Here is a 25,806-nt window from a genome sequence, read left to right on the forward strand (position 1 = left end):
AACAAGAGCGTAACAGAACCAAATCACTCTACCGCTTATGCAACGGGAGGACTTTTACATAAAACTATCACTCAACCACTTGCTCAGTGGGAGGACAAAACTGAATTACAAACATTCAAGCGACTAAGCCATCCTCTTCCACTTGTTCAACGGGAAATGCAACATAGAATGAATTGGTCAGTACTACTGAAGCAATTTTACAAAGATAGAGATGTGAAAGAAGATGGAATGGAGTACATATCTCAAGAATTCACTAACACACTCTCACCATAAACACTACTTGCTGTTCTGAAATCAAATACAAAGAAAACGCAGAACCAGCCATCCCAAAACCTACTAAAATGCTCGTAATTCTCTCAAAACTAAATGGAATCATGCCAAACCAAAAGCAAATGAAGAGTATGAGATAAACAAACAAATCAATACCTTAAAACTGCAACTGGAGAGCAACAACTGCGAGGCATGCAACCCAAGGCAATTCTGGAAATGGCGTTTTGGCTGAATAGTTCGATTTGCAACTGTAAATTGGAGAGTTCTCCAAATGCCACACCAATGTAGGAGAATTATTGTCTCTCCGATACGCTTCCAACAAGCCTTCACCCAAAATGATGCACTCAACATGCCAATAGCTACGAGCAAAATACACTTCTAGCCAACACACACCAGCAACACTCAAAAAAACAGCAGCACACAACTCTTCACCAACACACCCAAAAATCACCAAAAAGCTCACAACTTCGAACCACAGCTAGGAGTGATGTCTCACACTCGAAACCGGAAGGAAAGATCTAGGAGGTATTCACCCTCGAAGAAGTCTGGAGTCATTCTGATAGCATAACGATATATTTTCTCTGGATAAACAAATGAGGAGCCAAACACCTGTTTATATAGCTTTTCAACTCTGAAATTCAAATGAAACTGCCTCCAAATTCACCTCATTCAAACTGCATTTCATTTCATGTGGTGGACCCAAAGTGGCGCCCACTTCCCAAGTCCAAAAATCGTCGAAAATAAAGTCTCCTTATATCCATTAAATAATTCACCTAGGCAAGACTTAGGAAAAATATCAATTTCTGCACAATTCCCCATAACATCAATCAGTAATAAAATAATTAAATAATAACCTTAAGATAAGGAATAATATTTAATTAAATCGCTTATAACTCCAGTACTAATTATCAACAGAATCCGGATGAGGTTGAGCAATGAGGATCACTGAATTGTGCTGGAACAGGACCAAATCCAGGACTGCCAAAAATAGAATGCCCCAAACTGCCACTTACTAAAAATAGTAAGTCATGAAATAATGCTCTGAAAGTCGTTGTCTTCACAACCAGAGAAAGAGCTTGGCGAGCTTAGCAACTCTGTACCATCCTAACGGCCAAACCTTAACTTACTAAAAATAGTAAGTTCACATTCCACCCCTGACAAGTCTGGTCGGAACTCCAACGAACATGGGAACCCTTAATTCATCTTTCCACATAGCCTAGGGGTCTCTGGAATAGGCCAATGGACCACTGAATGCAACATCACAAGGAAGTGGACATTACAGTCCTGGTTCTTGCCCGGTCCTGGTCTGAGCCTGGTTCTCCTTGGGTTCCACCCAGGTCCTGCCCAGGTGGAACCCAGAAGAACCTAGGAGAACCAAGGCCCATGGGTTCTCAAAAACAGGGCCCACGGGTCATAGAAGTCAAAAAAACAATTAAAAAACAACTATGTATCATTTATTTGTTATCATTTATGTATCATTGTATGGGAAAGTTACATTGTATGTTTCATATTTGTATGTTTGAACATATATAATTTTGATGTTTGAACATATATATAATATATGACATATGTATATATATAATATATATGTGTGTGTGTACGAACGTACCTGTACCCGTACCCAAGAAGAAAAAAAAATTTGCCGAATCCACGAATCCGCATTCATATCCGTACTCGAATCGGTAACTTAGGTATGACCTATAAAACATGTTGTACAACTAGCAAATTCATTTGCATGGTGAGAAAAGAACTATGTTGTACAACTGCCTTATCCCTCAGTGTGCATTATAAAACCTTACCTATTGATCTCTATTGTACGACTGATACAGAGGGATCCCCTACTCTAGACCTCTCAAGGGTTCAATCACTCAAGGTGACACTCCAGAGGATCCTTCTACATGCTAGGTGAAACCAACTCCCCATTCCAACTTCTATTGATCATGATTGATCATCTCATCAATATGACTAAGACTGCACTCTCAAGGTTTGATAACCTACTCACTCCTTTGGACCCTACTCAAGGATCAATACTTGACTCTTAAGCCTCTCAATACCCTAACACCAAGTTATACTCTTCCACATTGCATTTGTAAGTATTACAAACCACTAAACTCCAAACTAGGTTCACAAGACAAAAATGCTCAACACTTGGATTAAATAAAAACAAAGTTACCTTCTTGCTGTCCTCTTAGATATACCTATACACAAAGATATATAACTTTTGACCTGGTTCAAAACTCCTCAATTGCTCTTGTGAAATTCTGAAGAAATTGATTTCGAACAACATATTAAAATTTTAGACAAATCCAACGGTTCAACTTCGAGATATGGGCCCCGCATCAGGCTACATTTTTTGTGACTGTCATTTTGTCACACTATGACAGTCTGCTGATATCTTTGGAAACCCACTGGTTTAAGCCCTTCCTTGGGCACTCCACTTGCTCCAACACCTTAGGAAGGTTGTCAACACACCAACCAACACTCGCCTGAGCCCTCCTGGCCATCACACACTTTGTCATATCAAACAAAGCCTTCTTCACTTGACTGTAACAGTCATTCTGCCCCTGTGACAACAACAGTCATAAAAACCTCTTGCATGCACATGCCAAATCTTTCATGGAACCTTGCACACACCATGGACAGGTAGTATACATCCTTTCCCTCATCCCTGCCCAAAATGAGGTTTGGTTAATCATTAAAACAAAAGATATTACATTTGCAAGGTCACGGGTTACCCTAGTTCAAGGTTTTGGCAGATTTTAGTAAAACTTTGATATCTTTATCAAATGAACACCAAATCAAATGCCACTTCCTCCAAAACAGAGTTAGATCATTCCTTTATCATCCCCAAACAAGAATATTTCAAAATACAAACATTAAATGCATCAAAATTAACAAAAGATCTGACTGTCCACGTTGAAAACTCAGAAAATGCACAGGAAAATATGGTTTTTATTGCTCCAATTGATTGTTTTCGACCAAACACTCACAATATCCCCCAATATCATTGTTTTACATCATTTTATAGCATTTGTGGCCTTCAAGACCGAACCATAAACACCCAACTACCTCTAACCACCTATTTTTATCATTTTTTTGCAATTTTGACAATAAAAGTTGCTCAAAAGTTGTCATTTGACAAACAAAGTTGTCAACATGAACAAACTTGACCCCTAACTCTACCAACACATAAAAATGGTCTTAAGATGACCTTACAAACATTTTAAACATGTTTTATTCCTCACAAACCTATTCTACCCTTCAAAACCCAATTTTAGCCCTTTCTAAGCCTAATTGTCAATTTTACACTTTTTGACCTTTTCATTACATTTCATTGCATTTATTGGCTCTAATGGCCATGATTACATTGTTTTAAGACCTTAAAGGCCTTTTGGACTTCATTACTCATTGCTTCTCCATGAGGGCCTATCAATGACCCTAGTGCACCTTGTCTCCATAGGTCTTCATAGGTGCTTCATAGGTGTTCCATAGGTGCTCCTACACCAACGACACCATTTATGTTGTGCAACTATTTCATTGACTCGGCTACATTGTGCGACTATTTCATTCATTCGGCTACATTGTGCGACTATTTCATTCATTCCTCTACATCATATAACCAAGAGTCCATACTGTACGACGAGGTGAGTTTGTAATTGCATCAGCATTGTACGACATCATCCTTGCATCGTCTGGTGGCATCTTTATATCATACGACACTCTTTTTACAACTGTTAGTAACCTCTCTCCATTTGCATTGTATGACAAATAGATAGCTCAACGCCTTTCCCTTCCATCGTACTACCTTGTATGACAGTCAATTGCAAATCCAAACTTTAGTGTACAACAACATGGTTTTTGGCTACCACATTAGCCAAACATTTTGCTTATCAATTATTATAACCACTTTGTAGAAAGAAGTTAGTTCAAAGAATTATTCACATATTGGCATATGTTGGTTAAACACTTCGAAATCTCTATTTTTGGCTTTGTCAACATTGTTTTTTTCTTCGTAAAAATCATGAAAATGATGTGCGTCATGAAGGTTTGTGTGGGGCATTGCCCCTTGACCTCATTGGGGTTGTTGCCCCTAGAACCCTACAAGGGGCGGCGTCCCTTGACTTCAGTAGATTTGTTGCCCCTAGGCCCCCATTGAACTCATTTGATTTGCCAATGGATTCTCTAGATTAACAATGATGATCCTATACTCGTGGAAATTGTTATTCATAAGGCAGATTTACAACCTAGATCAGATGATGATTTCCTTTGTGGTGAAGATGTCTTTCCTACCTCTCTGAATATCATTAATGAAAGCATCCATCTATGCTGGTGATTTCCAAAGCACGTATTTTTTATCCTTTTCTACTCTTTCGTCACCCCTGAACAATGAATTTGCTGAGTTGATTGCATCAAAGAAAGAGAGATTTTCTTTTGTTAAAAATGATCCTATGCTATTAGAAGTTTTTGAAGAATATCTTCAGCTCAAACAGGTTGAATTTTCTTTATCCAACAGAAATAAACTCTAGTAAAAAGAAAATAAAGAAAATAGAACAAAACTCTAGCAGCATTGCAGTTAATAAAAATAAAACTAGTTGCTAAACCCTAGCGGTTAGCATAAAACAGAATGAAGACACAAAAACAATTAAAAAGATGGGAATGTTTTATAGTTACATGGTTTCGAAAAGTTGTTAAATAAGAGGTTAGAAGAGTCAACTTTTTGTTCCCAAATGCCTACAGACTCAAACACCATTGCTCCAACAACACTGAGTCCAAAATGATGAAAAGTAGTCACTTTTTTAAATCATAGTTCCATGGAGTTTTTTGACAAGGGGACAAGAGGATGCAGGGACGGGTTTCGGGGATTGGGGGACCAAGGGCCTAAATTTGGGGACAGAAAGGGGACAGCAGCGAAGCGGTGGTGGGGGAGTGGCGCTGATAGAAAAATAAAGGTGAATTGAAATCTTCAAGGCAAAATCTGCAATGTAACATCTCTTTAAGTGCCCCATGAAAGGCCAATTAGTTTTCACAAAGTTAAATGTTGCAATCAGTATGTAATGGCATGTGCCATATAGCAAGCGACCTGGCTGCGTTTTGGCAGAGGTGGCGAAAGTGGTGGTGCTGTGGGGGGACATTTCCTTCAAGTCCCCAAGGCTCAGAAGCATCCCCCTACAGGGGATGCGAGTTTTTTTTTTTTTTGGGGGGGGGCGGGGGGGGGGTCGTGTCCCTGTGGAACACTTTTTGTAAGGCTGAAAAGCAATCAAGTTTTAAAACACAAATCATGAGTTAATGATGAGTTTTCAGTGAGTTTTTCAGGAGTTTCTTGTGAGCTTTTCACAATAACCCATTGCCGAGTTATTATGTTACTTGTGAGTGGTGTGAGTTTTGCATCTATGTGTAAAACTGTCAATAGGGTGTGCAAGTATACCATCATCAGAAAAAAGCAGTATAGAAATCAGAGCATGGTGCATTAAACAGCTGTTGTTAGAACAAGCATGTTAGTAGAAAAAGTCCTCAAGTTCATCTATGAAAATACCTAAAAGAGTTGAGGAAACAGAGCAACCCATCTGACCTTGATGGTTCTCTTCATAAAGCCAAAGAAGCTGTGAGAAGTTTGTGAGTTTTCTACAACCACCTCGTAGAGCCTCATGGTGGTGGCTAGAGGCACTAGCATTTGGAAAACCAATTCTCTCATGGCAAAGACAAAGGCCTTCATAAAATCTACAAAGCAGCAAAAGTCTTTTGAAGACAGCTGACAAGCATTCTCCATAATGGTTTGGAATGCAAACATCTGGTCCTTATTTTGGATGTCTCTCCTGAAATCTTCTCGACACTTGCTCTACTTTTATCACTATGCAAATTTTTAATGTTTCATGCCAAACAGTGGCATAAAGTTTTGAAAATATATGATATCAAAACAGTACTGGTTTTTGAATGAAGTGGATGACGTGGTGTGTTCAAGGAGAGGAAGTCCGTTTGCTCTCTTTCTATCATAATTGTCCATATTTATTCATTTGGAATAAGATTTTTATATGATCAAAGGCTTCCAGTTCAAACATAAAATGTAAGAATTATTTAAACTTATATGGTTCTATGCAGATTCTCTCTTGTATTGCTATCCAAATTTTCAGTGGTTTGGTTACTAGTATGGTGGGAATCAGGAAAATTTGGTGGGAAGGTGGATTGGTTGTGATAAGGGAAAGAACAGATAGAAAGAAGGCTAAAAGGTTTATATGGTTGAATATATGATGCTTATAAACTTTTGTGGTAGTTGTTGTACATCAGTCAATGTACTTATACTTGAAATTTATGTTGTGACTAACGTTCAGTATGCACAAAGATATTCCAATGTTCAATATGCACACTAGATGCTGTATTGTATTGATTTGTTAGGTAGACATGTCAAGTTTTCACTATTTTTCCTTTAACTGGAGTTTCTGTTTTCTTGAAATACTACAGATATAAAATTTAACCAGATAGTGGGTCCCCATGTCAGGCGCTGGTCATATTATTATTTGCTGTATGGCAAGCACATTTACCAGCTATTATGTCAAGGTATGCAATGCATTATAAAACTAAATTTAGGCCTGCTAGCAAGGAAAGCTTTATTCACAAGGCCCATAGAACAAACATCTCAGAATTTACCCATGAATGCATGATTAGAAGGCTGTTTCAATGCTTATCAAAGCTTGCAGTGCTGGATGCTAAAAGTCTGGCAGATGATATTTCCATCTGTATTGTTGTGCTGAAATAAAACTTTCTTTTTCCGATAAACTAGTAAAACAATATAGCTAAATTGACATGCATGAATTTGAAGTGATCTTGGTCTGGTGGATGGTTGCATGAATTGTCGATTCTTCTTAAAATTACATTATCTAAAAGAAAGGTTGTAGACCAGGCATGCATTCCAATATCACTATGATATATTGATATAACCTTTAGATGTTATCCATTATAATGGGCTGCCAAAAAATTTCTTGTGTTTTATAAGGATTTGGAAAATGCCAATTGCCCTTTTTCTATGACATCCCTTCTGATCTTTGTTCTTGTTCCATAGAATTTTATCCATTAATTGATTAACCAAAATGAACATAAAGACAGCTTGCTATTTTTAAAAAAAAATACTCAACAACAATCTTCCATTTAATCATAAATTTGTATTACATCTTATATAATGTAAAATACAATTGATAATAATATTTAAACCTTCAAAAGAAGCTGCTGATAATTCTTCCCTTGCTGGATGCTGACCTAGATACTCTTGTGCCAATCTTTAGGCCTTGAAAATTGACTTTATGTAGCTGATATGAGAGTCCTAGTTATTGATGCAGGAGCTTCCAGATGTATAAGCAGTCCTATGTCACAAAAAATATTTCTGTTTTCAGTTTTTCTTGCTTTGTTTTAGTAAGTCTTGTATGTAATGTTCCCTTGCCAATGTACGGCAAAAATTGAGAGCGTGTGGGTGTGACAGTATGGTGAAGGTGAGGGTGTACAATGGAGGAATGACGTACGGTGGGGCGTACGGTTACGGTGGAAGGTAAGGCGTACGATGGGGCATACAGAAGGCGTACGATGAAGGAATAGCGTACGGTGGAGGTATGGCGTACAGTGGGCGTATGGTGGAGGAATGGTGTACTGTGGAGGTATGGCGTACGGTGGGAGTTATGGCGTACGGTGAGATGTAAGGCGTACGATGGGTGTACGGTTGAGGAATGGCGTACGGTGGGAGGTAAGGCGTACGGTGGGTGTACGGTGGAGGAATGGCGTACGGTGGAAGGTAAGGCATACGATGGGCGTACGGCGGGAGGTAAGGCGTACTGTGGGCGTACGGTAGTGGTCCATACGGTGTGTATGCTTCGCCTTCGAGACCTTTAGATACTTAGTCAATTTGTAAAGCGTAGTGGAATTTATTATTATCACAGGCACAAGAGACTTAAGAGTTGATGATGAATATCCACACATGCACGGGAAATTATATTGATAATGATCGCACTGCAGATTACATAGATTCGGAACAAAAGCAGACTAGGGTGAGGAGGACTCCCACCGAAACTGCGGATGCCAAGTAGGGAGGATCTCTCACCTCCGAAATGATAGACAAGCTGAACTCCAAACTGAAATTCGCACAAATAAAGGAAAAATACCAAATTCGCATGCCTACAATAATGACTAACACGGCCATATATATGGGCTTTGGGAAACTTCCCGAAGGGTTACAAATGGGCCGACACGACCAACCAAAACTTGCCTAATCTAATTAAATAAAAGGGGCCCGAAAGATTTGTTATTAAATTTGGGGCCTTACAACAAGGTAATTAGATTTATTATTTAATTATATCGGGGACATCACAGTCCTCTCGGGTCAAAAATTGCTTGCCCTCAAGCAATTGCAGACTTGGATGCTCCAGAATTTGCTCGCCTTCCCAAGTGGCATCCTCGATGGGTAGATTCTTCCAACGTATAAGGAACTCTTTGACTGTGCGTGTCCTCAACCTCTTTTCTCTGACATCGATGATATCAGCCGGCTCCAGAATTAGTTGCCCTTCTTCGTCGATGGGTGGCAAATCCCTGGAAACTGCGGCGCGCTACCCGACGGCCTTCTTCAGACATGACACGTGAAAAACATTGTGAATCCGACTCCCCTCAGGAAGCTCCAACTCGTAGGCAACTTCACCCACTCTCCGAACCACCCTATAGGGCCCATAGAAACGCGGCTTCAGCTTCTCCTTACCACTTGTCTTCAAGGAGGATTGTCTGTGCGGTTGAAGTCGGAGGCAAACCAGATCACCAACCTCAAAATTCCGCTCAATCCAGTGTCGGTCAGCATACATCTTTTGTTGGTTCTGAGCCCTCTGCAGGTTGTCTTTGAGAGATGTCAGGATGTCTAAACTCTCCTGAAGCCAATCTTTGGCCATCGGTGCACGACTGTCTCCCAATGTCAGGTCAACAAATGAAGAAGGCTCATACCCGTACAGTGCTTTGAAAGGTGGCATGCCTATCGACATGTGATAAGTGGTGTTGTAACAGTGTTCACCCAAATGCAACCAGCGAACCCAAGCCTTCTGTTGCGCTAAGACGTAGTTCCTGAGATAACCCTCCAGCCATTTGTTCACAATCTCGGTCTGTCCGTCTGTCTGTGGATGGTAGCTCGTGCTGGGTGACAACTCGATTCCTACCAACCGAAATAACTCCATCCAGAACGTACTCAGAAAACGGCTATCCCTGTCACTAACTATGTTTCGCGGTAAACCATGTAGGCGGAACACCTCACGGAGGAACAACTCGGCTACTTGAACTGCTCGATATCCTGTGGGGATGGCAAAAAAGTGTGCATAGTTGGTCAATCGGTCAACTATGACAAAAATACAATCCTTTCCTTGCACTCTGGGGAGTCCAGTAATGAAATCCATCGAGATGCTATCCCATTTCTGGTCGGGAATTGGCAATGGTTGTAGCAGTCCGACCGGTAGGTTATGCTCAGATTTGTTCTACTGACAGGTGGAGCATTCCCGCACATATTGCAAGACGTCGTTCTTAAGCCCCTTCCAGGAAAACCTTTCACGGATCTGTCTGTAGGTTTTCAAGTACCCCGGGTGTCCAGCCAAGGGAGAGTCGTGCAATTACTTCAGAACCTTTTCCTTCATCTTGGATTCGGGTACTAGATAAATTCTGTCCTTGTAATAAATGATGTCATCAACCACCTTGTATCGGTCATCCTACACTTGACCATCCATTAGTTCGCAAGCAAAAGTGTTCTTGGAGTATTCAACCAACAGGTATTCCTTCCAATCCGCCAAAATCTGAGATAAAGAACATACGGCAGGCCTTCTTGACAGGGCATCAGCAACCACGTTATTCTTTCCCTTCACATATTCAATGTCGAAATCAAATGCCTGGACTTTGCTCACCCATTTCTGTTGTTGTTCATTCAGATCCCTCTGCTCCAAGAAGTATCGTAAGCTGTTGTGGTCTGTTCGCACAACAAACTTTGCTCCAACGAGGTACTGCCGAAACTTTGTCAGTGCATGTATGATGGCGAGCATCTCTTTGTCGTAGATGGAGTATAATCGCTCAACTCCAGAGAGCTTCCGGCTCTCGAAAGCAATGGGGTGACGGTCTTGCATCAACACCGCTCCAATGCCTTCCCCCGAGGCATCACACTCCAGGATGAAAGGGCGAGTGAAGTCTAGTAGTGCCAGAACCGGACACGTACTCATAACTTCTTTTAATCTGTCGAAGGTTTGTTGCGCTTACGCATTCCAATGGAAGGATCCTTTCTTTGTTAGATCTGTCAGTGGTGCCCCAAGCTGTGAAAATCCTCTCACAAACCTTCTATAATAACTACACAACCCAAAAAATCCCCGCAGCTCCGAGAGAGTCTTGGGTGGAGGCCAATCCAGAATGGCCTGAATCTTCTCCTGGTGAACTTGTACCCCTTGGGCGCTGATGACGTGACCCAAGTATAGGACCTCGATCATTCCAAATTCACATTTGGACCTTTTGGCATACAATGATTGTGATTCCATAATCCCCAATACTTCATCCAAATGCCCCACATGTTCCTTCCAGGTCTTGCTGTAAATGAGTATGTCATCGAAGAATACCAATAGGAACTTACGCAGTTGCTTGTTGAAGATGTGGTTCATGCAAGACTGAAAAGTGGCCGGAGCATTGGTTAATCCAAACAGTAGAACCAAGAACTCATAGTGTCCGTAATGGCAACGAAAGGCCGTCTTTTCCACATCTGGCTCCCTCATACGGATCTGATGGTAGCTGGAGCGGAGATCAATCTTGGAGAAATAGATGGTGCCATGTAGTTCATCCAATAGCTCATCGATCCTGGGAATGGGGTACCTATTCTTGATAGTCTTCTTGTTTAGTGCACGATAGTCGACACACATTCTGAGAATCCCGTCCTTCTTCTTCACCAGAACCACCGAGGATGCAAAGGGGCTAGAACTGGGCCGGATCCATCCTTTATCGAGGAGTTCCTGGATTGTTTTCTCTATCTCATCTTTGAACTTCTTCGGGTGGCGATAGGGTGTGGAGATAACGGGTTTGGCTCCCTCCTCCAACTCGATGGTGTGCTCAAACCCTCGGTGTGGGGGTATACCAAGTGGAATATCAGCAAAGACCAAACTATGCCCATCCAGAACCGACTGAAGTTCCTCATCCTGGTAGTAAGTCGGTTGCCCTTTCACAGGTTTTGTTGAGATCAAGCAATGTGTTGCCCAAACTACTTCATCATGTCTGAAGATGGCTTCCATCCTTTTGGCGGAAATCTCCCTTGGGCCGCCATTCGACATTCCCCTGAGAACCACCCTCCTTCCATCCACCTCGAATGAGAACTCCATCCTTTTGAAGCTCTGTGTGTACTGGTCGAGGGTCTCCATCCATTGAATGCCCAATATGACATCCGTGTCATCCAGATCCACCACAAAGAAATCATTGGTCACCGTGTAATTTCCCATGGTGATGCTCAGTTGCGGAACCAGGTGAGTGCATGATAGGAGATTGCCTCCTGCCACCTTGACATCGAAATGCTCCTTTGTACACAAGGCCCATCGGTTGACAAGTGACGAGTTTATGAAGTTGAGCGAGGCTCCACTGTCAAGCATAACAAGAACTCGTTGCCCTTGTAGTGTGCCACGTACTCTAAATACACTGCACCTTGGGGTACCCGCTAGTGTGGCAATGATGCCCCCCCTCCGAACCAATGTGGAGATTCTCTCTGCCAAGCTGGTTTCTTCGACCGATTCTTCCCTTGGAGTTTCGCTTTCTTCATGCTCCTCTTCTCCATCGAACATCACTTCAATATAGTGAATCTTTCCTTTGCCCAAACATCGGTGACCTGGTTCCCATGGTTCTTTGCAAGTGAAACACGGCTTCTTCCTTCTGAGTTCCTGTCTTGAGGCTTCATCGAGTGATGACCCCTTCGGATAGGGTTTATTATCCTTCTCCCTCGGAACGAAAGGTGGTTTGGTGTGCGCAAAACTTCTAGAAGAGGCAGATGTTGCCATGTTACAGACCTTTTTTATTGCTTCCGTGAGCGTGTTTGGGTTGAACCCTTTCACCCAACCTTTCAGTGGTTCCATCAATCCGTCCATGAACAAGACCACCAATCTCCGCTCTGAGATGTTAGTCACCAACACGGATAGTATCTGGAATTCTATGATGTAACTGTCCACAGATCCCGACTGCTTTAGTTGTGCCAACTCCTTGAAATTGAGTTATGAATCCTTCCCGTCAAATCGATCTATGAGCTTCTCTGTGAATTCGACATAGGAAGTTATCTGGTCATGGCCAAGAGTGACCATTCCATGGTGCCACCATTCATGCGCGACCCCTTCCAGGTGGAGTGCTGCAAACTTGATAGCTTCATCTTCAGGCATCAGGTTGAGTTGGAAGTAAGTATTAGCTTTTTGAACCCAGGCACGTGCTGAGGTCGCTCCAGCCCCATCAAAGCATGATAGGTTGATCTTGCTAACCTTCCGCTTGACGTCATTATTATAGTGTCCATAATGGCCCCGACTTATGCCGCCCGAGTATTTCATCCGGAGCTCCACATAATCCTTGAAGGATATGTCCCCTTCGAGATTTGCATCCCTCCAATCTTGACTCAACTGTGCTTGCATCTCCTGAAAGGTAGGTTCTGGCTCCCCCCGTGGTGCTTCTGATTTTTGAGGAAAAGTCGGCATTAGCGGCCGTGAATGCGAGCGTTAGACGTTTGACCTTCCCGTGACCGAATCATCGCCCTGTCCATTCTGTTCTCCATTCGTTTTTCCCAAGGCCAATTGTCGTAAGGTTTCCTCCATGATTTGTTGTCGTTGCTCTCCTCTGGTTAGGGTGTCGTTGAGTTGAGCTTGGCTTTTGGTTAGCTCCCTTAATAGTGCCATGACTTCTCTTGTAGGGTCCTGAGGTTCGCCCATTTGATCGACTGAAAAGTACCTCCTTCTGATGTACACTTGCATCCGCTACACGACAGGCTGGCAAGATCACAAGCTCTGATACCACTGTAATGTTCCCTTGCCAATGTACGGCAAAAATTGAGAGCGTGTGGGTGTGACAGTATGGTGAAGGTGAGGGTGTACAATGGAGGAATGACGTACGGTGGGGCGTACGGTTACGGTGGAAGGTAAGGCGTACGATGGGGCGTACAGAAGGCGTACTGTGAAGGAATGGCGTACGGTGGAGGTATGGCGTACGGTGGGCGTATGGTGGAGGAATGGCGTACGGTGGGAGGTATGGCGTACGGTGGGAGTTAAGGCGTATGGTGGGCGTACGGTGAGATGTAAGGCGTACAATGGGTGTACGGTGGAGGAATGGCGTACGGTGGGAGGTAAGGCGTACGATGGGAGGTAAGGCGTACGGTGGGAGGTAAGGCATACGGTGGGAGGTACGGTGGAGGAACAGCGTACGGTGGAAGGTAAGGCGTACGGCGGGCGTACAGCGGGAGGTAAGGCGTATGGTGGAGGAATGGCGTACGATAGTGGTCCGTACAGTGTGTATGCTCCGCCTTCGAGACCTTTAGATACTTAGTCAATTTGTAAAGCGTAGTGGAATTTATTATTATCACAGGCACAAGAGACTTAAGAGTTGATGATGAATATCCACACATGCACGGGAAATTATATTGATAATGATCGCACTGCAGATTACATAGATTCGGAACAGAAGCAAACTAGGGTGAGGAGGACTCCCACCGAAACTGCGGATGCCAAGTAGGGAGGATCTCTCACCTCCGAAATGACAGACAAGCTGAACTCCAAACTGAAATTCGCACAAATAAAGGAAAAATACCAAATTCGCATGCCTACAATAATGACTAACACGGCCATATATATGGGATTCGGGAAACTTCCCGAAGGGTTACAAACGGGCCAACACGACCAACCAAAACTTGCCTAATCTAATTAAATAAAAGGGGCCCGAAAGATTTGTTATTAAATTTGGGGCCTTACAACAAGGTAATTAGATTTATTATTTAATTATATCGGGGACATCACATTGTAGAAGGAAGCTTCCTCCAAATTAGTCAAGTCAGAGGTCATTTTGCAAAAGGGTTAATGGGTCAAATTGGGCAAAGTTCACAGTTCTAGGAGTTCAAGTTACTCATGTCGGAGAAATGTAAAAGTGGATGATTACTCAAAATCCCGACAATCCTTGTCGAGCTTGGGCTATTGGGGAATCACATTGAACCCCGAATGAGGTTCAAATTCACACCGAACCTCAAAACCCTGACAAGCCCTACAGGGCTCAAGCTTTTGACAGATCTCATGCCTATCAACAACAAAAGGAATGAGGTTCAATTCACACCGAATCTCGAAATCCTGACAAGCCCTATGGATATGAACCTTATGTTCACCAAAGACAAAGAGTATGGAGTTTGGTATACCTTGTATTCTCGACAACCCCAACACCTCAGGGAAGAATTTGTCTAACTTTCAACTTTGACACCCTGTTAGCAAGTATGTTGTTGAATTTTTGAGTCAACGTCTACCTGAAAATGAAAACAAATAGAAGTAAAGGTATTGGCCAATGGTTGATAGCCTGATAAGAAAGACTTTGTCGACATCAAGTTTTCGGGGCAAAGTCTAAACAATAACAGGGAATGAACAGAGATAAGGATTATGGTTGATGGCCGATACTTGATAGTTAGGACTATATAGTGGGCTTCCAATCTAATGTCTATCTGACGCCTACTGAGTCAAAAAGGTTTTGATCCCTTACAAGCCTCGACCCTTGATAGGTCTTAGGATCATACAAAGTTGCAAACCCGATGTTGGACTTGGGCTTAGAGTCTTGACCATAGGCAACGATTGATGAAAGAAGATGAAACGAGCATCAAAGAGAATCAAATGACACTATGTTGCACTAGGTGATTGGACTATTTGACTTGTTGGTTCAACTTCTTGGCAAATGAGCATAAACATGGAAGATTTGGCAAGTAGAGGGGTTGGCCTTTCAATGATCAGAGTGTTTTAATATTGTAAAACAAAGATTGACTTGATGAAAAGATCTGTTGAGGAATCATGAATGTGGTGATCACAAGAGTGACATGATGGAAGACTATGTTTGCAAAATAGCTTAGCCAAGGAAGGCCTAGGGCCTGTGAATGTCATTGAGTTATACTAATGTAACTATTGATTCAATAAATGAAACTTTTGTTACTTTTACAATTTGTGATTGGTTGTATGGAGGTTGTGTGATTGGGCTTATCCCTAGGCAAGAAATGAAGAATTCTGAGGGTCCTAAAAATTCTCCGACAACGGGATACGAAATAGTCCCGACACAAAGATATGACCATGATTCTAGAGGATTTTAAATTCCCGCCTGAATTTGAGGATTATACGCCACCACGGGGAACTTATAAATTCCCACCAGCATTAGCAAATGGCCCTGTGGAGGCACCAATATATCAAGAATCATCAAAAGTTTTGCCCAATAAACCTCTCGTCAAAGATGGATACATTTTCCCTCCACTGAATAATAGTGTTTTAGTGGAAGCAGTTGGCGAGGTTCAAGCATTTCAACAATCAAATGGAAATGCTGCTCCGAGAGCGTATCAGAGAAATTATCGGAACCACGAACCTCTAACGTCATCTATCCCTCTGAATAATTTCTCAACTCCTCCAAATCCCACTGCCAGCGATGTTCCTAGTCTTCTGAGGGATTCACCGAAGTACAAACAAGCAGCTTCTCCTCAGAGTGAACGAGTCCAACCATCCGTACAACCCACAGAAAGGAGATAGCAAGATAATCCTCCCAAGGAAGAGTTGAAAAGATTGAGCTCTTATGTTCTGGAAGAATTCAAGAAAATTAAGATAAGCTTGCCTCTGTTTGAACTAATGAAAATTCCTAAAGTGAGAGATTCTTTGTTGGGAAGCCTAAGCGATGCTCCTGTATCGAGAAGTGCCCCACAAGCCGTGACAAATGTTCAAAGGAACGCTCCCAACAATCTGAACCTGGAATCAAACACAAACGTTGTTCAAGATGTGCCACAAGTCTTTTCCAATGCATTCGACGCTCCGCAGCAGCCCCCGAGCCTTATCGGAATGGTGCAGAATTCTCCCTATGCTCCACAAGAACACAATCCTGCAACGATTGAACCAGCTCTGCAAAGTACCCCTGCAGTAAATAAAGAAGAAAAAATTCAGAAGGTTAGTGAACCTGTGAAGCCAGATTTTACCAAAATCATTCAAGCGTTGGCTATGGGTCAAGATTCACAGCAGGAAGCAAGAAGTCAGGAATTTAACAATAATGGTGATCAGAGAGGAAGCCCACAATTTGTTATCAAGGAAGGGATGAACCTGCTCCTTTCTTGGTTTCTATCAGGATTTTTGGCAAGCTCTTACACAATTGCCTGATAGACTATGGCGCTTCAAGCAACGTGTTGATGTGTTTTTTATGCACATGCGAACACAGAATAAAATACCACGGTATCTTATCCTCTCTTGAACAAAGTTTCCCCGAATGCTGAAGATTTCGCCTAAGGATCAATCGAAGTAACTCCAAGGTTCTTATATGTAGGGTCTCTACGTGTGGATAAGCTTTGTGGTTTGATGTGATTATGCTGGAATCACAAGGGGACTTACGTTTGTATGCCTGATTGCTTGATTTGCTGGAACTTGAGTTCTATCTACTCACCAGGGAGAATAAAGAAATAGCAAAAGATGAAGGGCTCAGAAAGTCTACTCTAAGGCCTAGAATGCAAGAAGATAAATGAACTAGGTGGAGTCCTACAGGGCTAGGTCTCACCATCAAACTGAACAATTCAACACCAGCTTAGTGCGATCTTCTAGGGTAGTTATGAAGTTGTTCAAATCATCACCATCAAACACTGATCACCATTCAAGTTAATGCATGAACAATAGACGCATAATAATTCGAGATTAAGCTCATTCAATGCCAGTTGACCACGCAGGGCGCACTTACAATCAGTAAGAGGCTAGTGGTTTGGACTAGGCGGATTCCACGCGAGTGCATTCAGTAACTTCCTTCATTCAATCTAATCATTTACCATCTAAAATGAAGATTCAAAAAGAAACCATGCATATTGCAAAGAAACAATACACTTCACCATAACTTCAATGAAAATTAAGTTTATTTACAATCAAGGCAACAATTTCTTGCCTTCTCCTCCTAATCTACTCTAATTGCTATCTATTTGCTATTCTATTTACTAACTCTTGACTAACTATTAACTATTAACCCTTTACAAATGAAGAGACAGAGCTTTATACAGAGAGCTCTTTACAATTCAATGGCTCTGATTGATTTACAATCAATGGCTAGGATTACAAGATGAAAACCCTAATTAGGGTTTGTTACAACAAACTTCCCTTAGCCATTGAGAAAATTACATTCAATGCTTGCAAACCAATAGGAAATCGAGGTAGGTGCCTCGAAGTTTGTGCCATCACTGGTGAGTCAGGTACATTGAATCTGGACATGTTGATGTGGACCTATCTGACTAGAGGAACAGTGACTGGGATGCCACCTTGTCTTGCGTTTGTGCTTGGTTAATCAAGGAACGTTGTATTTCTTGATATTCAATGTGATGATGATGAGAAGCTAACTTTGATTAACTCTTCTGAAACTATCTGCTTCTTTCAATGTACCCTTGCACTGGCCTTGGTTGATCCTCCTCTGTCCTTGATGTACTCGATGAATGATGTACCTCTCCTTGGCTCACCTATGTTTGATGAGGCTCCATCACGGTCAAGTCACTCCTCCTCTAGTAGCTCACCTCGCCTTGAAGTGTTTATAAGATCTTTCTTCTCTACCATCTTGCGATTTCTCCACGTGGTAGAATGAGGTCTTTGAGGATGGTTAACTCCATTGCTTGCAACTCCTTGAACACTTGAAGTCCTTCAACTTAGAAGCACTTTGAGCCTTCCCTCACGCATTTGAAGTGTCCTTGATGATGATGAAACTTGAAGAGGTTACCCTTGTCTTGGCCTGATCTTCCTCCAACTTGATTTGATTGACCTGCAAAACAAACAAAAGATGATTAAGAATACATGATATATTCATCCTAACATGGTATTTCCCACTTCAAACCATTAACAAGAAGGCATTAGGATCAATTTGCTCTGGACCCTCTCCAAGGACAAGCCCTATAATGAAATTCGCTCTGGACCCTCTGGAAGGACAAGCCCTATAATGAAATTTGCTCTGGACCCTCTGGAAGGGTCAGGAGCGAAATTGACATTTTGCTTGATTTTCCTTTATAAAACTTCATTCCTTGTCCTTTTCTCATCAAAAACAAGTCTTTTGCCCTTGAAAATGCTTAGGAATAGGTTAGTTCAAAGGCTTAGGCAAGGTACAGGACTTCCTAAAGAAATTCGCTCTGGACCCTCTCCAAGGATAGGACCTATAATGAGATTTTCGCTCTGGACCCTTTGGAAGGGTCAGGAGCGAAAATTGACAAAGTTGCTCAATTTACCTCACATAGACTTCATTTTCAACCTTACCTTACCAAGATCAAATCATTCACCTCCAAAATTGCTTAGGAATAGGTCTCGCTCAAGGGCCTAGGCAAAACATTAGACCTCCTAGGAATTTCGTTCTAGACCCTCTGGAAGGGTCAGGAGCAAAATTGGCAATTTTGGACAAATTCTTCACATTTTGTGACCACAACTCACTCAAATGCATGCCTAAGGATGCTTCCAAGTTCAATGCACCTCAATCAACACTAGGCTTGATACAAAATTGGGAGCAAAAGGAGGTTTCAAGAGAATTCGCTCTGGACCCTTTGGAAGGGTCAAGAGCGAAATTTGTGATTTAGTCTCAATTCTATCATTTCCTATGCTCCAAATCACTTCTCAAGGCAAGTATACACCAGCCCTCTCTCAACCACACCATAGGGACAAAGATCTTGGTCTTCAAACAAGGAGTAAATAGAGGTTTAGGAAATTTCGCTCTGGACCCTTTGGAAGGGTCAGGAGCGAAATTCTTCCTTAGGCTCAATTCACACTCCTTTTCTTTCAAAACACCTTAAACTTGACTTATCAAACCCCCTCTTATCATGATCGAGTCAATTCGCCATCTATTTAGCTTAAAACAAGGTCCTTTGGGTGCATTTGGCGAAATAGGGAGTCCTTCTAGGAATTTCGCTCTAGACCCTTTGCAAGGGTCAGGAGCGAAATTGGCATTTTAGGCTCAATTCTCATTCAATTTGCCTTGGACTTGTCTTTTCCACCCTTACCTTATCATACTCAAGCCAATTTGCTCTCAAAGTGATGTCTACTCAATGCTTTTGGTGAGGAAATAAGTCTTTTGGAGGATTTCGCTCTGGACCCTTTGGAAGGGTCAGGAGCGAAATTTGCAATTATGCTCAAATCCCTCACTTTTCATCACTTCACTTCGTTGCACACATCAATTCTCTCTCAATAACGCCATAGGGACAAGGTTTATGATGCCAATTAGGACCAAGAAGGGAGATCCAAGGAAATTCGCTCTGGACCCTTTGAAAGTGTAAGGAGCGAATTTGAGGAATTAGCCTTAGACATCATTCAAACATTCAATACTTCACCCTCATTCACATTGCTCTCACCTTAGGACATGCTAACAAATCACCTTAAGGAGGCGCCTAGTTCAAAATCTTGGATCACAAGTACATCTTAACAATTTCGCCCAAGTACCCTTGGAAGGACAGGACCTGAAGAGGAATTTTGCTCTAGACCCTTTGGAAGGGTCAGGAGCGAAATTCATATTTTCACTCAATTTATCCTTCATTTTACTTATGTTTTCACCTTGGTCCATGCTAAGAAGGCATCCTATGGGTTTTCTTTGCTCAAATTTGGGATCAAAAGGTAACTATTGACAAGTTTGATTGTGTACCCTTGGAAGGTACATACCCCTCTAGGAATTTCGCTCTGGACCCTTTGGAAGGGCCAGGAGCGAAATTTTGCTTTTTGGCTCAAATTCCTCATAGAACTTCATCTCACTTGGTTGCAACTCACTTCAAAGGTATGCATGAATCAACCTTGCCTCAATCACGCCAAAGACTTTGACCTAAACAAGGAGATCAAAGGAAATTCGCTCTGGACCCTTTGGAAGGGTCAAGAGCGAAAATTGCTTTCTTGGTCAAATTCCTAACATTTTCATCATCCAATCTTGTTTGAATACGCTCACAAGGTATAAATAGGTCATTCCCCATTCAGTCAAGGCATGGAATCAAGGATTTTAACCCATGTTAGAAGCAGGAGAGGTTTTTAGAGAAATTTGCTCTAGACCCTTTGGAAGGGTCAGGAGCGAAATTCTTCTTTAAGCTCAAATTCCAAATTTTCCCATCAACTTTGCTCTCAGACTTGGCTTTCTGGTCCTCCCTCCATCTCGATCAAGTCTATTCGCCCTCAAATCTACTTGAACTAGGATTCATTCAACTGTTTGAGTGAGATAAGAGGTCCCTTGAAGGATTTCGCTCTGGACCCTTTGGAAGGGTCAAGAGCGAAATTGACGTTTTAGGCTCAATTTCCTCATTGTCCATGATCAAAAATTTGCTCAACTCAATGTACAAGGCATCCTTGACTTGACTCAATGGCATAGGTCCCAAAAGGCAAGACTCCTAACATGACACAAAGACTTCCTTAAACTCAATCAAGACTTGACCTTAGAAGCAAGACCGAGGCTCAACCAAGGGGAAACTTTCAACAGAGACCCTGACCTGGACCACCTACTGACCCATTTCAACTCAAGCAAACCATCTTGCCCTAATGAGCTCTCTAGAAACTCTCCAATGCAAAGATTAATAGCCAAGAACCTAAAAGACTAAGCCAAGAAGACTAACCCTAGAAAGCAAAAAGCAGGGGTCCCCATTTGCAATGGGGCAATGTGTGAATATGTCACAACACAACGTAATGCCATTGGCGGTATGTCAGAAACTGGGATTAATGCCCCTCCATACGAACAAGAAGGTCACCCAACTTGACAAGACTGAAGTACCCGTTGTTGGGGAACCGCGGACCCAAGGGTGCAGAGCTATATTGATATTTTGGTCATGGATATTCCAGACGGGTATGGCATGTTATTAAGTAGAGATTGGTCAAGGAAGTTGAATGGATATATCTCTACTGACTTTTCCCACATGTGGCTTCCATGGAAGGGTGTTCCTAGCCAGATTAGAATTGATAGCACACCCAAATTGCGCCTGACAATCACTGAATATGGAGAAGATAATGAGATCCTATTTCTAGAGACTGATTTGGGTACCTATAGGCCCAAGGTTGAGGAAGTTTTGATGTTGCATGGCTCAACTGAGATCGAGCAAAGGGAACAGATGCCTAACTCCACAAAGATTCTTATTGAAGATGATCCTAAGGAACAGTCGGGTGGAGGTAAGGATATGTTTGATAGATTTAGAGATTTCGTCCTAAGGAGTGTAGAGCAGGAGACTCAGTTGGGTAGAGGCGTTGGCATTCGTGATCTGTTATTACCCAATTGGTGCAGAATTCACAATGCTTTTCACTCAGAGTTTATCTGTGAAATGTGAAAACTTGCTATTGAGCAAGTAATGAAGATAGTCCCGCCGAACCCAGCAATGACAAGTATTGCAGAAACTAGTGATGCTGGAGCCTGTTCCAAGGTGGTACTAAAACTCGAGGAGAAGAAAACGAAAATTGCTCAAGAAGAAGAAAAGAAGAAAGAGGTCGTTCAGTCGCCCCAAGTTCAAAATGCTGATCAAATATGGACCTTAAGGTTCGATGGGTTCAAATCCAAGAATGGGAGTGGCGTTGGAATTGAATTGATCAGCCCAACTGGAGAGGCTTATCGGGCTGCATACAGACTGCAATTTCCCTGCACTAACAATGTTGCTGAATACGAATCATTAGTCCATGGATTGCTCCTTGCAATTCAGAAATGTGCGAAGACCCTGCATGTGCTGGGAGATTCACAAATTGTGGTGTGGCAAATAAGGAAATTATATGCTTGTCATGACAAAAGGTTGTGCCACTACCGTAACAGAGTCTGGGACTTGATTGAGAGTTTTGATGCATTTAATATCAAGACGATACAAAGGTGATAATGAGGCCACGAATGCATTAGCACAAGCAGCCAGCAAGGAGCCCCTTGCCATGGAAGGCTTAAAGAAATTTACAGTCAAATTAACTTCAGTTCCCTCCGTGCCAAACAATGTTACAAATTTTCAAGTGTTCAAAGATGATAAACACATTTTAGATTTTCTTACAAACTCAGATGTGTTTACGGCGCAAATAATTGATGAAGAGGAACTCGAAGAAGCAGAGTTTGATGCTGACAGAATAATGAACTTGAAAACAAATACTATCCCTCGTGGAATGATAGAGTTGAAAAGACTCTTTGACCCTGATAGGTTGAGCAGGAATCAAACTACGGAAGGTAGTGAGTGTGAAGCTGTAAACTTGGGAAAAGATGGACAAATAAAGAACGTGTTTATTGGGAAAGTTTGTACCCCAGAAGAAAAAGAAGGAATTTTGAAAAAACTGAGAGAATTCTTTGATGTTATCGCATGGGAATACGAGGATTTGAAGACCTATGATACCTCTCTTTTCACACACACAATTCCACTGAAGCCAGGAAGCAAGCCTTTCCGACAGAGACAGAGGCCTGTGAATCCATTGCTAGAGCCACTGATTTATCAAGAAGTAAAGAAACTACTCTTAGCAAGGATAATATTTCCAGTTAGGCACTCGACGTGGGTCACCAATCTGGTTCCGGTAAGAAAGAAAAACGAAGAAATAAGGTTGTGTATAGACTTCCGGAATTTGAATAAGGCTTCTGAGAAGGATAATTACCCTCTGCCATCTTTGGACAAGGTGTTGTAAATTGTTAATGGTTCTCAAATGATGTCGTTCCTGGACGGATACTCTGGATATAACCAAGTTCTGGTAGAGGAAGAAGACAGATTGAAGACAAATTTTACCACCAAGTGGGGCATCTTCGCCTACAGGAGAATGCCATTCGGCTTGATCAATGCAGGAGCCACCTTCGTGAGGCCGATGGACATTGCATTTCGTGATTTAGTAGGAAAGTGCATAATAATTTATATGGATGATCTCACAATGTTTTCCAAAAGAAGGGAAGATCATATTGATGATCTGAGGAAAATCTTCCAATGCTTCAGAAGGTACGGGATATCTTTGAATCCCAAGAAATGCATGTTTGGCGTAACTGAGGGGAAGCTTCTTCGGCACATTATTTCTGAGAGGAATTTCTATTGATCCAGAACGCATTGAGGCTATTTCAAAGATTGGCCTGCCTGCCAGTCAGAGAATTGAAATCATTCTTTGGTAAGATTAACTTCCTCAGGAAGTTTATTACTGGATTCGCTGAGATCGTGAAGCCATTGAATGACATGTTGAAGAAAGGAGCAAAGGTAGAATGGACAACTCCAACGAAGCAAGCATTTGAAGAAATAAAGCAAGCAATTGTTAATGCTCCAATCCCTGTCAACCTTGATTACACCAAGTCTTTCTATTTGTACTCCTTTGCTTCAGAGCATACTTGTGCAACGGTTCTCACTCAAAGAATTGAGGAAAAAGATGAACATCCAATTGCTTTCATGAGTGCTCTGTTAAAGGATGCGGAGATGAAGTACCCAATCGTGGAGAAACAGGCCTATGCATTGGTCAAGGGTATTAAGAAATTCAGGCATTATTTATTAAGAAGCAGGGTGTTCGCCATTGTTCCTGATGCGGTTGTGAAGACTTTATTGATGCAAAATGAATTGGGTGAAAGAAGAGGCAAGTGGGTCGCCACGATCCAAGAATATGACATTGAAATACAACCGATGAAGATAGTTCGAGGTCAAGCATTAGCACAGACAATTGCCACAACAGGACCCGGACTAGTGCAACAGACTTATGTTCTTGAAGAAGTATCTCTTGGAGAATGGTACGATGATGTTGTTTACTATTTACTGAACAACAGATGCCCTTCGCATTTGAATCCTGTCCTGAAGAGGGCGTTGAGGATGAAGAGCCAGAGATACATGTTACAAGGAGTTGTGTTGTACAAGAAAAATCATGAGGGGATATACTTAAGATGTGTAGGAAAAGAAGAAGCCAAACAAATTATGGAGCATTTTCATGGTAGATTTGGGACCAGTCACGGAGGTGGTTTGGCTACAGCACATCAGATTGCCAGAGCAGGATATTATTGGCCCACATTGTTTAAAGATGCATACGAACATGTGAAAGGATGTCACACGTGTCAGGTGGCCGCAGTTCGAGAAAAGAATCCTGCTATGCCACTTCAGCCAGTTGTTGAAGTAAGGCTATTTGCTCAATGGGGATTAGACTTCATTGGAGCGATCAATCCCCCTTCTTCAGCTCAGCATAAATACATCCTTACTGCTACAAATTATTGCACAAGGTGGTCCGAAGCCCAAGCCCTAAAACTGTGCACCACTGATGTAGTGATCAAATTTCTCGAGAACATTATTACAAGATTTGGATGTCCACACACCTTGGTGTGCGACAATGGCCCCGCATTCTCATCATTGAAGTTTTCTAATTGGGCCTTCGAGTATGGGATCACATTGAAATTCTCTTCTAATTATTATCCCCAGGGAAATGGGTTGACTGAGTCAACAAATAAGAATTTGTTGAGTGCTATCAAGAAGCTACTGGATAAGAATCCCAAGTATTGGCATACACAGCTGAGGTTTGCTCTTTGGGCAGACAGGACACGGATGAAGAACTCCTTGGGAACATCTCCCTATCATCTAGTTTACGAATAGGATCCAGTGTTCCCCATCCAGCTGAGAATTCCAACTCTGCAGTTCCTGCAAGAATATTTGGATGGTGAAGATGTGGTTCAGACACGTCTTTCACAGTTGCTACACCTTGAGGAGAAAAGGGATCAAGCATTGGATAACTTCGTGAAGCATCAAGGAGTGGTCAAACGATGGTTTGACAAATAGGCCAAAGTCAAGTGTTTCAGGATTTCTGACTTGGTTTTGTATTGGGATAAGGCTCATGAAAGAAGAGCTGATCATGACAAGTTTGACAAGCTATGGATGGGCCCTTATCAAATTTCCGAAATCCTCGGAGATAATGCATTCAGATTAAAGGCTTTAACAGGGGAGGATGTTCCATTGCCCGTCAATGGGCAATTCCTTAAACATTATTTCCAATCATAGGTCTCCCTTTGAGGCATGCTTTGTACTATATTAGATTAAGTTTTGTTCCCCCCCTATGGATTTTGGTTTCCTCTTTTGGCTTGTTTTGCTTCGTTTGCTTTGGGTTTTGTTTTGGTTTTGTTTTGTGGCCTTTGGTGCTGGTTTCCCTCGAGCTTGTCCACTCGAGTGGTTTTGCTTAGGTCTTTGGTTTTGGGTGGCCTAAAGTGTTTGGAGTCTCTGTCTGTAGGTGGGGTGGTGATTTTCTTTTGCCTATGTTTTCCACGGTATCCGGACCTTTGCTCTGAGCCATTCAGATCTCTTAGGAGAAGTTATGGTTGGTGAAAACTTTACATCTTGCTTTAGCGCCACTGGAATCTCCAAACCCATGGTAGGCTTCTTTGCTTACGAGCCAAAAGGAATTGACAGAAACAAAA

General features: G+C 42.1%; 1 protein-coding gene across 1 annotated transcript in view; it reads left to right on the plus strand.

Annotated features, from left to right (window-relative positions):
* Nucleotides 1-25,806, plus strand: part of LOC131077993 (uncharacterized) — a 73,277-nt gene that overhangs the window by 28,491 nt on the left and 18,980 nt on the right. Inside the window, exon 6 of the mRNA XM_058015606.2 lies at nucleotides 6,727-6,822. Within this exon, the coding sequence (XP_057871589.2) occupies nucleotides 6,727-6,822 (96 nt within the window). The remainder of the gene's footprint in view (nucleotides 1-6,726; nucleotides 6,823-25,806) is intronic.

The sequence above is a fragment of the Cryptomeria japonica genome, chromosome 5, assembly GCF_030272615.1.
Source record: "Cryptomeria japonica chromosome 5, Sugi_1.0, whole genome shotgun sequence".
NCBI lineage: Eukaryota > Viridiplantae > Streptophyta > Pinopsida > Cupressales > Cupressaceae > Cryptomeria > Cryptomeria japonica.